The 16,781-nt window shown below is 45.6% G+C and overlaps 1 protein-coding gene and 1 pseudogene across 1 annotated transcript in view; one reads left to right on the plus strand and one right to left on the minus strand.

Moving 5' to 3' along the window:
* The first annotated feature begins 1,033 nt into the window (after positions 1–1,033).
* Positions 1,034–16,781, plus strand: part of LOC126183218 (histidine ammonia-lyase-like) — a 262,464-nt gene continuing 246,716 nt past the window's right edge. Inside the window, 1 exon segment of the mRNA XM_049925000.1 lies at positions 1,034–1,184. Coding sequence (XP_049780957.1) covers positions 1,130–1,184 — 55 coding nt within the window. The 5' untranslated portion in view covers positions 1,034–1,129.
* LOC126185737 (5S ribosomal RNA) lies at positions 13,141–13,258 on the minus strand (annotated as a pseudogene).

A 16,781-nucleotide genomic window follows, 5' to 3' on the forward strand; every position in this document is an offset into this window, starting at 1 on the left:
ACTGTTAGCTATTGCAGTTTTGTTTTAAATCTTACAAGTATTTCTATCTATTAAAAATTCACAATCACAAATTTTCAGGATTCTCCGTATGGGGTTAGAAATCTATACGGAGATGTATAAGGCCAGTTTGATTTAAATAATTATTTTCCAGATGGTGTTTAAAACTTTATGACGACCAATTGTAGATGGTTACAGGTACTCATTGTAAGATTCCGTCATATAGCATAACGAACAGCGCGCTAACTAGCGGGACTGGGAGGTGTGGTTTATGGGGTTTCCCACACTCGCCTAGGCAAAGGCTGCGCTGGCGCTAAATTCCGCCTCAGAGAAAGCGATGCAGAAAACAGTTAAAATACGATAACGTGCAGAACAAAGTTCACACGACTTTCCTCCAGTAGGTTATCTTGGCAACTGTGGCGTCAGCCAGAAAGTTGAATAATGAAATAAAATTTGCCAAATTCTGAAAGAAAACGGGCCTCGTACTAGACGGGTTAAACGCTAGGCAAAAAGAAAAAAAGGTTTTGATTGTAGCATTCACATCTTACTGAATTCTTAAAACCGGAGCTCACAAAGAGTTCTGTCACCCTAGTCATTTATGCATTGCCTGGTACCTAATCAGTAGCATAAAACTCGTTGTAGCCACTTGTACTGATCTTAGCATTGTAATCGTTAAATCGTGAACGTATTAGGAAACTATACAATCCAGTGGATCGGAGCGAATCAATCAGCCTAGCGACAACTCGGCCTCCTAGTACATTCGGACCAGCCACCAATTTAGCCCTGTCGACGTTAATGAGATTATGCTCCGAACAGTCTGATCAGCATATGTCGTATCGCGTACTCTTATTTTTCTGTTACGTTGCCCTCTGAAACTCGAGTGGGACTGGAATAACCGGGAAAACATGGCCAAAGGTGGCAGTGGTCTCAAGGCCGAAATAAAAATCCTTCTTTACGAGAGAGAGGCGCTGCCTATTTATTTGCAGCGCTTTCGACTTTAATTTATGCGTTGTTTACTAGTTCGAGTCTGCACTATAAATTCTTTAACCAAGGCTGAAGGAGTGGTTCTGGCGGAAGGCGCTGGCTGGCGTGGAGCACGACTGGTGTGCAGTGTGTTGTGAAGCGCCTCAGCATGAAGATCTCTGCGCGCGTTTGTGGCGAGTGGTTGCAGGTGCCTTGCAAAGACGGTGAGTCCTGGGTGAGAAGGCACCGGCTTACAATATCAACCACTTCAGCGTTCGATGTCACGTGGTTTGATCGTTCATTCAAAATTAAGCTTGATTTTAGTTTACATACGAAAACTACGGCCGTTTAGGCTCGAATAGAATATATTAAAGATGAGAATGAAATTTTATTTTCACATAAGTACAGCTCATTTCCGCATGGAAAATTTTAAAATATGGTGCCGCGCAGAGAGGAACTTCACATTCTGCTCACCAGTAAGATGTCTTTTTTCGAAGGCCTCTTCTCGTGCGTGCTGCATAGCGCCTTGCTAGTCTTTTCTTCTTTGCGCTTGACACAAATTCTGGAAACTGCCTGGCTGTAAGACGATTCGCTTTTGGTGTTAGAGCTGGATGTCCACTCGATGCCAAGAGGATACGGCCAACTGTACCCTAGATTAATCACGAATTCCAATCTGGTGTTTTAGCCATTCTATTTTTTATTTTTTTTATTTTTATTTATTTATTATTATTTTTTTTTTTTGTACAGAACGCAGGCATTGAAGCAAGCGACGCTCAAATGAATGGCGAAAAATCGTCGTGTTATATTTTTTTTCATTTTGCTCCTCTCCATTTCGTAGCTTTGTGACAGAGAATTGCTCCTATTCACGCCTCCCATTATATAAATTTAATTCTTTATCGTCATGCAATATGCTGGCAGTCATGACGTTTCTTTTGTCCTTCCTTCTGATGAACAACTGCTTGTTCCTATGCACCCATCTTCAATCAGTCATTTCTCATAAAGTCAGGGAACTCACTTCTGTTTCGCCGCATTGTGCCGAAAACATTGGTCCTCTTACTCTTTACTTTGTCAGCTCAGCTTGAAATACTGTGCCAGTTGTCGACGCAATGTCGACGTAAATGCAATAACCCTATCCGAGCAAATCGAGAACAAGATTCAAAACAATTTATCCTCACGATTAAAAACTGCCATAATTTGTTTTCCTACCAGCGTAAACAATTTAAAACTTTATAACTGGCCGTGAATTCATTATCTCAGCTGACGAGAGGTACAGACAAGTGCAGGAAACATTAACTAATAGCATTACAACGCCTGTCGGCCTGACAGTCGTCATTCCCATCAGCTACAAGCTACAGAAGCCGCCGGCGGATCCGTAGAACCCACAAGATGGACTTGTGCCCACTTGAAAATATTATATTGGAGTTTTCACGTGGCCGGACCACACAACCATTGAAAATGAGACACATGGAAAAAAGTAAGTAAACTGTTTGTTATTTCAAAAGTAATCGCCGTAACTGTTAATACATCGACCTTAATGCAATGCAAGACGGTCAGTGCCGTCTTGGAAAAATGTTTGCTGTTTACGGGACCATTATTGTGTCCAGTCGTGCACCTCTTCATCCGATGCTAATCGACGGCCACGAATGTCTTCCTTCAGGGCTCCAAAAATATGGAAATTAACGGAAAACTATTTTTTGCGAAGCATATATTTCAATTACAGGTATAAACAAGATGTCATTTTTCAACATAACTACCCTCCTTTTCAATACACTTCTCATACTGTTGCACCAATTTTTCTATTGCATTCGAATAAAAAGGTTTTGGGTTGCGCCAGCAACCACGAGCGCGCCGCTTCTTTAAGCTCATCATCACTTTCAAATCGTCGTCCTCTGAGAGCGTCCTTCTGCGGGTAATCTGAAGAAGCGAGGTCAGGCTCTATGGGGGATACAGTACGACTTGAAATCCACCCTGAAACAGAAGTATTCTGCGACGCTTCGTATTGCTGGCTTCAGATCATTCTCCAACATGGCGCCGTACCGGGCACTGTTCACTCTTTCACCCCCTTGCTGAAAGTGCTCCTAAATGCGCTCATTCGTTCCCCAGAAGAGCGTGAAAAGGACCTTTCCGGCAGAGGGCTGAGACTTGAATTTCTTCTAAGCTGGAGAAGATGTGTGTCACCATACCGAAGACTCTCTTTTGGTGTCTGGTTCATAGTGATGCACTCCTGTGAGGATACGTGGTAGAAAGTCGTGTCCTTCAGCGTCATATCACGCCAGCCTGAACAACATCATCTTGTGTTCACCAGTGAGTATCCTAGGCACCCATCGTGTACACTAATAATGGTACGAATGGATCCGACATTAATTCTCAGTTCCCTGGCTAAAGTTTCTGCAGAAATAAGCCGGTTCTCACGAATCGTGGCGTCAACGCGTCCCACATTCTCGCCAAGTACGCCCCTGCTATTCTGTGACTGACGTGCATCCACTACCCACTCGAACATTCTTCTCTCATTACTGTGCATCTATCTCTCTACCTTGACACCTTCTATGGATCTGTCAACGTCTTACGCCCTCCGATCACAAAAGTCGTATTACTGCTCGCTGCCCTTCTACGGTGCACACGGCTTGGGACGTGACCATTTTGTTTTAACTGCCTTCCCTATTCAGTTTGTCATATCATCTGTCGGCATATGCCATAACTTTCTCAAAACATGCATCTTCACATCACGGGAGTTTCAAATGCCTGACGTGTAAACTGAATTTAATACTGATAGTTTGCTGTTACTTTTTTAATTGCTCTTGTGGCTCTGAGCACTATGGGACTTAACATCTATGGTCATCAGTCCCCTAGAACTTAGAACTACTTAAACCTAACTAACCTAAGGACAGCACACAACACCCAGCCATCACGAGGCAGAGAAAATCCCTGACCCCGCCGGGAATCGAACCCGGGAACCCGGGCGTGGGAAGCGAGAACGCTACCGCACGACCACGAGATGCGGGCAATTGCTCTTGTATTAACAGTTGAAGCGATTGATTTTTAAATAATGAACAGTTTACTTCCTTTATTTCCATCTGTCTCGTTTACATTTGTCTGTCCATTATATAATAATAATAATAATAATAATAATAATAATAATAATAATTTCGTGTGCCGGCCGGAGTGGCCGAGCGGCTCTAGGCATCCTACCCCAGTTATCCAACTGCTGAAAGGGTACCTACAGTTAAACGTGGAATCCGAACCACGTGTTGCTTCTGGCGACTCCTCGCGCGTTGAGAGGTGAAAGCTAAGTTAAAACGAAGATTGAAAAGTCGGTGGTCCGACTTGCCGTCTGGCGACTGCATGTCGCCATATATTACCACACAGACTGCCATTCTGACTATAGGGGCCCCTGTGAGGCAGTAACGGTCTTCAAACCCTTATTGAATGACTCGTGGCCTCACTACTTGCGTTCGTTATTGTGTGCATGGTGCTTTTGTGGGAAAATGGATGCTGAAATTGAAACACAGAAATTATGCATATATGCAGACTGAAGCGACGATTGAAAGTTTGTACCGAGACCAGGATTCCAACCCGGATCTCCTGCTCACTGGGTAGATGTGCTATCCAGTACGATACCCTGGCACAGTGGCATGGACTACCCTCGCACGCCTCCCTCCTTTATCCAAATACGTCAGCCCACTTGGTATTCCCCTTAAACTCGAACATCCTTGGAGTGATTCTCCAACTTAACTGAAATAACACCTCAGCATCGAACGAAACAGGGGTACCTGCCTGAAACGCAGGCACAGGTGCTTTAATCAACTGAAACTACACTCCTGGAAATGGGAATAAGAACACCGTGAATTCATTGTCCCAGGAAGGGGAAACTTTATTGACACATTCCTGGGGTCAGATACATCACATGATCACACTGACAGAACCACAGGCACATAGACACAGGCAACAGAGCATGCACAATGTCGGCACTAGTACAGTGTATATCCACCTTTTGCAGCAATGCAGGCTGCTATTCTCCCATGGAGACGATCGTAGAGATGCTGGATGTAGTCCTGTGGAACGGCTTGCCATATCATTTCCACCTGGCGCCTCAGTTGGACCAGCGTTCGTGCTGGACGTGCAGACCGCGTGAGACGACGCTTCATCCAGTCCCAAACATGCTCAATGGGGGACAGATCCGGAGATCTTGCTGGCCAGGGTAGTTGACTTACACCTTCTAGAGCACGTTGGGTGGCACGGGATACATGCGGACGTGCATTGTCCTGTTGGAACAGAAAGTTCCCTTGCCGGTCTAGGAATGGTGGAACGATGGGTTCGATGACGGTTTGGATGTACCGTGCACTATTCAGTGTCCCCTCGACGATCACCAGTGGTGTACGGCCAGTGTAGGAGATCGCTCCCCACACCATGATGCCGGGTGTTGGCCCTGTGTGCCTCGGTTGTATGCAGTCCTGATTGTGGCGCTCACCTGCACGGCGCCAAACACGCATACGACCATCATTGGCACCAAGGCAGAAGCGACTCTCATCGCTGAAGACGACACGTCTCCATTCGTCCCTCCATTCACGCCTGTCGCGACACCACTGGAGGCGGGCTGCACGATGTTGGGGCGTGAGCGGAAGACGGCCTAACGGTGTGAGGGACGGTAGCCCAGCTTCATGGAGACGGTTGCGAATGGTCCTCGCCGATACCCCAGGAGCAACAGTGTCCCTAATTTGCTGGGAAGTGGCGGTGCGGTCCCCTACGGCACTGCGTAGGATCCTACGGTCTTGGCGTGCATCCGTGCGTCGCTGCGGTCCGGTCCCAGGTCGACGGGCACGTGCACCTTCCGCCGACCACTGGCGACAACATCGATGTACCGTGGAGACCTCACGCCCCACGTGTTGAGCAATTCGGCGGTACGTCCACCCGGCCTCCCGCATGCCCACTATACGCCCTCGCTCAAAGTCCGTCAACTGCACATACGGTTCACGTCCACGCTGTCGCGGCATGCTACCAGTGTTAAAGACTGCGATGGAGCTCCGTATGCTACGGCAAACTGGCTGACACTGACGGCGGCGGTGCACAAATGCTGCGCAGCTAGCGCCATTCGACGGCCAACACCGCGGTTCCTGGTGTGTCCGCTGTGCCGTGCGTGTGATCATTGCTTGTACAGCCCTCTCGCAGTGTCCGGAGCAAGTATGGTGGGTCTGACACACCGGTGTCAATGTGTTCTTTTTTCCATTTCCAGGAGTGTATATGGTTCCAGAGACCTTTTCAAGTCTCCAAACATCATTTGATTAAAGCACCCACACCTGGGTTTCAGGCAGGATCCCCTGTTTCATTCGATGCTGAAATGTTATACCAATAAAGTTGGAGAGCCTCTCCGTGGCTGCTCGAGTTTAGGGGGCTGAGGCGTGAACAGGAATTTGGACTGAGGAAGGAGGTATGCTAGGATCGTCCGTGCAGTGACGTAAAGCCACTTTGCCGGGGTATCGTAGTGGTTAGCGCAACTGCCAAGTGAGAAGGAGATGTGTGTTCGAATCCAGGCCTCGGTACAAATTTTAATTCATCGCTTCAATCTGCATGTATACATCATAAATGTTTAAGGGTTTAAAATGTATCTGGAACCTCATAATTCGAGTAATTAATTACTTTGGTACAGGAAAGGGTTCGAAGGGCTCTGAGCGCTATGGGACTAAACTTCTGAGGTCATCAGCCCCCTAGAACTTAGAACTACTTAAACCTAACTAACCTAAGGACATCACACACACCCGTGCCCGAGGCAGGATTCGAACCTGCAACCGTAGCGGTCGCGCGGCTCCAGACTGTAGCGCCTAGAATCGCTCGGCCACTCCGGCCGGCGGTACAGGAAAGGCTTGAGCTATGAACGAGCCTACAGATGTGGACACAAAGAAAAAAACATGGATTTATTATCATCAACTACTAATTACGTTCAGCATATCACATAAAACTCTGTCCTATTTTCTTCATTCAGAATCTATCCGTCTTCTGAAAGGAGAAATACTTTTCTGTTCGTCAAACTGTGGTGTAAAATGTAGCGAATGGTAAATTACAGGCAATCACACTTTCACAATACAACATTTGTCAATCAAGTGAACTTGCTTGTGAGATTTCACAATGAAAATAATCAGGTAAGAGGTTGTGAAGCTATGTAAGAAAAATAAGTTTCTTTAGGGAATACGTCTTTACATTAAGACGTGAAAAATTGCACCAAATGAAAAAAGGACATTTTATATATATACTGAAAGTAATAAAACAAACACCGTATGGACAGGTCGTGAAGGCGGAAAGGTACCGACCGGCGTACCGTGTCATGTGGATACGGAGGCTCACAAGAACTGAGTGCACTCCACAGACCCTGACGATGACCCATCCAAGTGCTAGCCAATCCCGACAGCGCTTAACCTCGCGGATTTCACGGGAACCGGGATTGCCACTACGGCAAGGCCGTTGGAATATTTAAAGGAATGCATTTATAAAAACACTCCAGCAAGAGGTTTGGCATACTCTCATATACTCAAAAATGTTTTTACAACAATGAATTTGGACAAGCCGACATCTATCTATTGGCTAGGGAACATACGTGCCGGAACATGTGAGAAGGCTACGGTAGCCACGACACAGAGTTGTACGCAGTACTGCGGAAATCACAGAGTGGGAAGAAAACATCGATCTGCTGTACTCGCGCGTGCCTAATACCGCTTTCAGGGAAGGTCGGCACTAATAAATCTTTGCTTACCTCAGCCGACTTTCTCTGATGATTCTCTCTGAAAGCGTACATCGTGTTGTTTTTACTTCTTCCTTCTAGAAACAAAACATTAGTAAAATGAAGCAACGATTCAACCACAAAAATACGATAATGACAGCTGTCAGTAACAGTTTTTGGTTAAATGTTTGACTGAAGCGAAAATAAGACTCACTAGAACTCACAAAATGAATTTTAGCCCGAATTTTCAATGCCAAACAGAGAGTGGGAAATAGACAAATGGGGTATCAAATTGACCAACGTGATGCATAGTTTTGCAAAAACCGCTTTAATTGCTTGAAAGTAATCACGGTAATTAAGGAAAACTTTAAATAGAGATTTGAGGGAAAATTTAAGTGTTTCACGAAAAGCTGCTGCTGTTCGAAAAGTGCATTAAAAGCCACATTGGTATGATATCTAACGATTAATAAAAAAACTGAAGTAATAATAATTTTGAAAAAAAAGGTCAAATTTTTTGTGAAATTACTTTTTTTAAAAGTAAGAAATAAAATATCAGAGAAACATTTTACGCACCTTTGGATGTAATTTGAAGTCATGTACGAGGTGCCGATTGAGAATTTAAAGTTCAATGATTATCTTAGGCTTTCAAAGAGTACTGGAGCATACTCACCTGGTGGATTGTGTAGACCGTGCAGTCTCATTTGCTGTAGATGATTTCGAGTATCAACCAAAGGCATGTCGAATGTTTGTCTAATCTATTTTATTTCTTACTTTCAGACAAATTATTTCACAAAATATTTCACCACGTTTTTCAATTATTTTTATAATTGAGTCACAGCACCGAATGCATCAAAATTTCTCCACGACCGGTTGCGGCCCTTAGTTCATTTTCAAGTGTTCATAAGAGAGCAAAAGGAACCCCTCCGCCTGTTACAGTGCAACAGATATTCCAGTCGACAGAGAGGCTCCTGTTGTTTGTGAACACTTTCGAATAGCCAAAGGGTCGGAAACGATCATGGAGAAATTTCCGTACAACTTGTGCTACGATTCAATAAAAAATGTTTTTTAATTAGAAGCTAGGACCTATACACTGGCCGGGCAATCCGGGGGTTAAGGCATTTGACTAGGATTCAGGAAAATCAAGGTTAGGTTTTACCGTTCTGTCGACGGAGAGGGTATCAGAGACGAAGCACATGCTCGGAATGTGGAAGGCGGTCAGCGGTATCCCCTCCAATGGAACCGCCCTGGCGTATGCCTTAAGCCACTCAAAATTAAATCTGAACGACCGTACGAGGTTTTGAACCGCCGACCTCACGGATGCGAATCCAGTGTCTAAAGGGCTGCTCTACTTCGGTCGGTTGCGGTGGGGGAGGCTGAGGGTTCAAATCCACGTCCAGACAGCGTCACTCGCGTTTCTCACGGGCTCCCCTACATAATTTAAGACTAATTCTGTAGATATTTTCATAAGGAGATTCTCTACGTATTTCTTGTTCCTTCAAGCTAGTCCTCCGTCTGCAATAAGCCTTGGAATGGTTTTCGGAATAAGCTAGGTTCAAAGCCCCATCTGACCATCCATATTTCCTGTGATTTCCTTAAAGCACTTCAGCCGTTTGCTGGGGTGGTTTCCTAACCTAATCGCCATCCTAGTGCCTCTGAACTTGTTCTCCGTCTCTTTTAACCCTGACGTCTAATCCATAAACACCTTCTCATCCGTCTCAATGACTTCGTTGTAGACGATATATTTCCATTTCTTTGTGTTTTTCTCAGAGAATCTTCCGCAAAACCCTCTATTTCCCCTGTTAAAAATACCTAATAAATTGTGTGAAATAACTTGGTTTATGAAGTCTACAAAAACTTTAAGCTATCTACCTGTTTGCCTTACTAAACTGCATTTGGCAGCCAGAGTCTTTACCTAATAAATTCTACAGGCGTGACCCACTGGTCGAGAAATTAACTATTATCTAACAGCCCTTCCACAACACCTCCATAACTACATGAAAGCGGATCCACTTGCGTGCCTGTCTGGGCTATCAATCTTTGTAGATATGGGGAAACGGCCTAGGTGTTGTTTCCAACATAAATCTTCCACTCAGTATCACTACATGCGCTGTGATGAGACGTCCTGACAAAGAATCGAGCGTGAACCAGTGGGTGTCATAGGTAGTGTTCTCACCGAAGAAGTTACGCGTGCATGAACTGCGACCCGTCTCATATACCCCACGTGTCACTACTCCTCCCACACCTTATTTTTGCGGTATTCGTGGATCAATTTGTGACAAAATCATGTCACCATGAAGTCATGTCCTATGGCAGAAGAAAGACTGAAAAACCTTAAACGGTGCAGCACGTGTCAAACCTGCTTGCCAAAGATCATCCAGTAACGCGTATGGAAACTGTGAAGTTAAATGACCCTTCGACAGGTTTTGGGAAATCACATGAGGACACTACAGTGATCAATTCTAGAGTATTGTTCTAGTGTTTGGAGTCCTCTTCAAAAAGGCATGATAACAGACGCCGATAGAAGCCCACTGCAGTCAGTATAGCCCATACGATAGTATAACAGAAATCCTCGTGGAACTTGGATGGGAATCCTTGGAAGAAAGACGATTTACTTCTCATGAAGCGCTGTTGTGTAAATTTGGTGAACCTGTATTCGACGAAGACTTTCCACCATTGTGCATCGCCGTAGACAGTATGAGAATAAGATCAGAGCGACTGGGGCGCGTACAGAGGCATATACTAGATAGACATTTTTCGTCACTCTATACTGACCCGAATAGCAAAGAAAATCAATAACATTGATACGATGTATTCTGCTTCGTGTATTGTACCGTGGCGTACGGAGTCTATGTACGAGGGTCGTTCAATAAGTAATGCACCGCATTTTTTGTCAGTACATATTTATTATTAAGAGTCAGAATTTGGTGACGATATACATCAACATGTCTTGTCCGTGTCCTCTTTTTCTACGTAATCTCCATCACGTTCTATGGCCGTACGCCGACGTTGTGGAAGAGCACGTATTCCCTGCTGGTAGAAGCTCTTGTCCTGTAACCGTAGCCTCTCGTCATCTTCAAAGTGTGTTCCTCGTAGAGAATCTTTAAGCGGACCAAAGAGTTGGAAGTCCGACGGTGCCAGGTCTGGGCTGTAAGGTGGATGGGGCAGTGATGTCCAATCCTGTTTGGCGATGTGTGTGGGCGTGCATTATCATGTTGTAGCAAGACTTCTGCTCGATTCTTGTCCGATCGAACACGTCGGAAACGTTTCTTGAGTTTATTCAAAGTCTTCACGTATGCCTCTAAATTGATAGTTGATCCTCTTGGATTCATATCCACGAGAATGACGCCATCATAATCCCAGAAGACTGTCAACATGACTATTCCAGCAAAGGGGGTTGTCCGTGAGACTCAATCGTGGCAGACCCATTTCCAATGCCGACCGACAACTGTAGAGCCAAATGTCGAGTTGTGATGTGCCGGCCGGCACGAATAATTGCATCCGCACGATTCAGCATGTCTGGAGCAGTGACTATGACAGGACGCCCCGAGCGTGGTGGATTATGGAGCTCTGTTTTTGCATTTCCTCAGGCTGTAACTGTCTTTACTCATCGCCCAACTGTACTCCTAACAACTGTAGCATCGCACACAAACTTTTATGGATGTTCACCACGGTTTCTTTTTCTGCACACAAGAATTCAATAACAGCGCCTTGCTTGTAACATGAGTCGTACGTAGACGCCATCTGCCAGAACCGTTCGAAACTTCACCGGTTCACAGAACAAACATCCAATGTGAAGCACCAACAAGGGCAGTCGATGTATATTAATGGATTTTTAAAAAAAATGTGGGGCATTACTTATTGAATGACCCTCGTAGGTGTATACTGTCCAGTCACAATAATGTTCGACCTCAACGTGCAGTAACCACTTTCAGATGGCAGGTGGCAACACTAGCTGTGTAGAATATATAAAGCGTGTCCGGAGGACGCGGAAAACAGTGCCGTCGTTGTCGTAATGTGGAAAGAGAGCGGTTTATCTGACGTTCAGAAGTGCACGATCGTTAGCTTTCAGGCCGAGAGCGCCATTTCCGAAAGGGCTAAGTTTGTAAGCTGTTTGCGAGCTGCTGTGCTTAAAATACACCAGGCATGACAATCTTGCGCTATCTAAAACCAGTGCTGAGGAAAATTTGGTACCCCACGGGCCACAGATGACAGGGGTGAACAACGGCGGGTAGACGTGCAACTGTTGAGCAACTGACTGCCCAGATGAACCAAAGGGCTACCAACAGCGTGTTCAGCGAACGTTCCTGCGTATGGGCCTACTTCAGCAGGCGGCCGGTTCATGCACCCGTGCTAACTACTGCTCATCAGCGACACAAAGGCTGTAATTTGCTCGCCAACACCGCAACTGGGCATCCATTGAGTGGTGACAGGTGGCCTTTTAAGATGAATCACGTTTTATGCTTCATCGAACAGATGGCCGTTGGCGCGTACGGCGTGAAACGTCTGAAAGTACACACACTGCAGCAATTGACAGCAGAGTCCAGGCCAGAGGAGAGACCATTATGGTCTGGGGAATGTTTTTCCGGAAGTAACAACGAATCAACACAAGTATCCTTGTAGATCATGCTCAGCCCTACATGCAGTTTGTTTTTCCTCAGCTGGACAGTGTGTATGTACCAAATATATAATGTTAGAAGTTTACTTCTATCTGCAGGACAATGCAACGTGTCACACAGCTCGCGCTGTACGTGCACGGTTCGAAAAGCACCCTGATTAGTTTACCGTACTCCCCTTGTCACCAAACTCCCCAAATTAAAACCCGATCGACAGTCTGTGTGATCAACACGATCGGGCTGTTCGCTGCGTGGACTCTCGACTAGAGTTGGCATGGCTTCACATCCCTGTCGGTACCTTCCAGAACGTCACTGACTCTCTTCCTGCACGTTTCAAAGTCGTCCACGCTGCAAAAGGCAATCATCCAGGCTTCTCACAGGTGGTCACAGTAATGTGACTCAACTGTGTATATGTGAGAAATGTATAAGGTTAGAAGTTTACTTTGGGTACCCAGGAGTTAAAGATTACTTATATTACGGCAATAGCTCAATAATTCTGTGAGATAAAACAGGCCCATCAGCACATAACGATTCCGAATAATGGGAGAATTTGCGGCAAGCGATCCCGTCGAAGGAGAGCGGTAAATGAAGTATAGTGAACGTATGTCTGTAGTTGCAAGGGTCCTATACTAGCTATCTAACTACTGAACTCCCCTGATCAGGCCACGGAGGCCCAATACGGTACTGACAGGCTGCCGTGTCATCCTCAGCTCACAGCCGTCACTGGATGCGGATATGGAGGGGCGTGTGGTCAGCACACCGCTCTCCCGGCCCTAAGTCAGTTTCCGAGACCGGAACCGCTACTCCTCAGTCAAGTAGCTCCTCAGTTCGCCTCACAAGGGCTGAGTGCACCCCGCTTGCCAACAGCGCTAGGCAGATCGGATGGTCACCCATCCGAGTGCTAGCCCAGCCCGACAGCGCTTAACTTCGGTGATCTGACAGGAACCGATGTTACCACTGCGGCAAGGCCGTTGGCATCCCATACTATAGATGATTTATTCATACTGTGCAGCATCCTCTACAGAGTATTCTACCCTTACAAGTGGCAGTAACGTCAACTTGCATAAGACCCAGCCTTTGGCCAGGTTGGTAATAAAGTCTCTGGTCATTTCCACGAAATAACTGATGTATTTACAAAATACGCACGTATGATTATCGTCAGTGTACGTATAAATTTTCGTTGTGCTTCTACATGGCCTCCGTCAGTTTCGAAGCAGAGCTTCCACCGTTGAAGTGGAAACCTGAATACATTCTGAAGCACGTCTGGTGAAACAGTCGACGCTGCATCCCGGATTAGAGATCTTAGGATTTAAGTACTCCCTTACTATGAGGGCAAAGTAAGAGGTGAAATGAAATGATGGCCGGAAATCCCACCTGGAGAAGACCCGCCGCCGAGTTGCAGGCCTTTGCAGTTGACGCCACAATAGATGGCTTGCGTGTCGATGATGATGAAATAATGATGAGACCAACACAACACCCAGTCCCAATCCCCGAGCGGAGAAAATCTCCGACCCGGCCGGAATCTGAGCCCGGGCCCGCTGCATGGGGCAGTCACGTGTTGAACGCTCAGCTATGGGGGGGGGGGGGGGGGGGGGGACAGTAAGAGATGCTCCATCCTGTTGGAACACAACAATGTCAGCAGAACCTTCTTTCCGAAACCGCCGTTCGGAAACTGCTCCACGTGCAGGTAAACGTTTTCTGTAAGCGTCCATTCTGGGGAAAAAAGGGGAGTTCCATCAATTCTAGCCATTGTAAATCCACGCCACACGTTCACTTTTGATGTGTCTGTCTGCCATTCAGTATTATTACCTAAATGCATTCATTACTTACTACAAATGAGTCAAGAGTCTATGACCACGCTGTATTTGGCAGCAAGGTAACTAATGTGGCAGACACCGCGCTATTGTGAAAGAATTTTCGTCTTCCACAATCGATGGATCGGATTAGGCGGTCCAGCTGCAAAGCCCGTCCGATCGTAGGGTCTCGAGCCTTGTGTATCTACTCGTGGAGGTAAGTGTGAGGTATCGAACATTAAGAGACACTAGAACAACGAATTCACTCTGTCTGTGACGTCATTCATATGTTGGCTGGTGCACTTGAACATATGCCCCCACCCCTTTACCTTCCCCTCTTAACGAATTCACTCTGTCTGTGACGCCATTCGTATGTAGACTAGTGCATCTGGGTGGCCAAATCATTTGCTGGTGAACTATCCAGAATGTTCTTTGAACTAATCACGAACAATTGTGGCCTGGTCACATGGCACAGCGTCATCCATAAAGATTCCATCGTTGTTTGGGAACGTGAAGTCTAGGAATCGCTGCGAATGGTCTCCAGGTAGCCGAACATAGCCATTTCCATTTAAAGCTCGGTTCAACTGGACCAAAATACTTAGTCTATTCCTCGTAAACACAGTCCACATTAGTTATGGAGCCACCGCTAGTTCGCACAGTGCCTTGTTGACAACCTGGGTCCATAGCTTCGTGGGGTCTACGCCACACTCGATCCCTACCATCAGCGCTTACAAACTGAAATAGGGACTTATCTGACCAACCCAAGGTTTTCCAGTCATCTAGATGGTCACGGGCACAGGAGAGACGCTGCAGGCGATTTCGTACTGCTAGCAAACTCAATAGCGTCGGTCGTCTGCTGCCATAACATATTAACGCCAAAATATTCCTTAACAACCCCCGAAATATTGTCATTAGAGTTCAACATCGCCCTGTAGACAGTATTTGTTCATTACCCTATGAGGGATCGACCTCCGCAGTTTGTTCTCATTGCTCAGAATCACTCCCTATATTAAACTTCCTGGCAGATTAAAACTGTGTGCCCGACCGAGACTCGAACTCGGGACCTTTGCCTTTCGCGGGCAAGCGCTCTACCATCTGAGCTACCGAAGCACGACTCACGCCCGGTACTCACAGCTTTACTTCTGCCAGTATCTCGTCTCCTACCTTCCAAACTTTCGAGTTCGAGTCTCGGTCGGGCACACAGTTTTAATCTGCCAGGAAGTTTCATATCAGCGCACACTCCACTGCAGAGTGAAAATCTCATTCTGGAAACATCCCTCAGGCTGTGGCTAAGCCATGTCTCCGCTATATCCTTTCTTTCAGGAGTGCTAGTTTTGCAAGGTTCGCAGGAGAGCTTCTGTAAAGTTTGGAAGGTAGGAGACGAGATACTGGCAGAAGTAAAGCTGTGAGTACCGGGCGTGAGTCGTGCTTCGGTAGTTCAGATGGTAGAGCACTTGCCCGCGAAAGGCAAAGGTCCCGAGTTCGAGTCTCGGTCGGGCACACAGTTTTAATCTGCCAGGAAGTTTCATATCAGCGCACACTCCGCTGCAGAGTGAAAATCTCATTCTGACTCCCTATATTGCTCGATTGACACGTAACAGTCACAAGTTCATTGTTGTCAAAACCAAAAGACTGCATACTCATTCTTATTCTTCTGATATTACCACCTCTGAAATATCTACTGCAACAGGACCTTAAGTTCGCCTCACCTTGGCACATTTATTTTTCAGAAATTTAGGCAACATAGTTTATGGAGAATAGCCACCTGATACGATCTTCAGAATTTTTGGCCCCCTATCACGAGACAAGCGAGGAGCCGCCAGTACCAACCGTAGGGGGCCAAAAAACTCAGAACATAATTTTTACGTAAGCCGAAACCGGTTAATAAACAAATATTATTGCGATCTTGACTGTTCATTCTAACTTACACATTTATTTTTGCTGTACGCATTTATCCTTCCAGTCGCTTGTTGTTTCGACGTTTCTGAACAGGAAGCTTGTGAGGAGGAAGAGGAGAAATGGATGCAATCATATTAAAAATCAGTTTGGGAACTACATTGTACCTGTCTAACGTGTTTTCATATTTTTCTGTTTGAGTATTGAGAATCTGACGTGAGAAATGGAGACCAAATCTACGTTTGATTAATATATTCGGAAAACTATCCAAAAACTTCTTCTTGTTTGGTCAGTTTACCAGACGAGGTGACACGTGAATATAGTCCGATACGACCTCATTTCCATGCCACGTAAGTTAATTCTCTGCTAGTGTGTTACTTACAAAGAATTTCGAGATTCATTTTACTGAATCAAAACCAATATTAACTGATACTACTACGAATTATGTGAATTTTTGGTGACATTATGGCTGCAGAATTGATTCAATAACAATGCCTCACGACTTTCCAACGATACTATAGTAAAATCTTATGTACAGCTCGTCACTATTACTCGGGGACTTCACTCATAGTCAAGAATCAAGTTGTCTGCCGCTTTCAGAGAAAACAGGCTCATATTTCGAACAGCCGTAAGCTACATAAGAAACTACTTTCAAATGTAAATGAGGAACGCTGGCAAGGTAATTGATTGTGTGATATCCTGTTGGACAAGATCCATCCGGCGACTCTTAGCTGTGCAGTAGAGCGTAAACTCCCTGATGGAATATTCGCGAATTTTTCTTTTTCTTTATTGTCTTTTTTTTTTTTTTCA

Source organism: Schistocerca cancellata, chromosome 4 (assembly GCF_023864275.1).
Source record: "Schistocerca cancellata isolate TAMUIC-IGC-003103 chromosome 4, iqSchCanc2.1, whole genome shotgun sequence".
Classification (NCBI taxonomy): domain Eukaryota; kingdom Metazoa; phylum Arthropoda; class Insecta; order Orthoptera; family Acrididae; genus Schistocerca; species Schistocerca cancellata.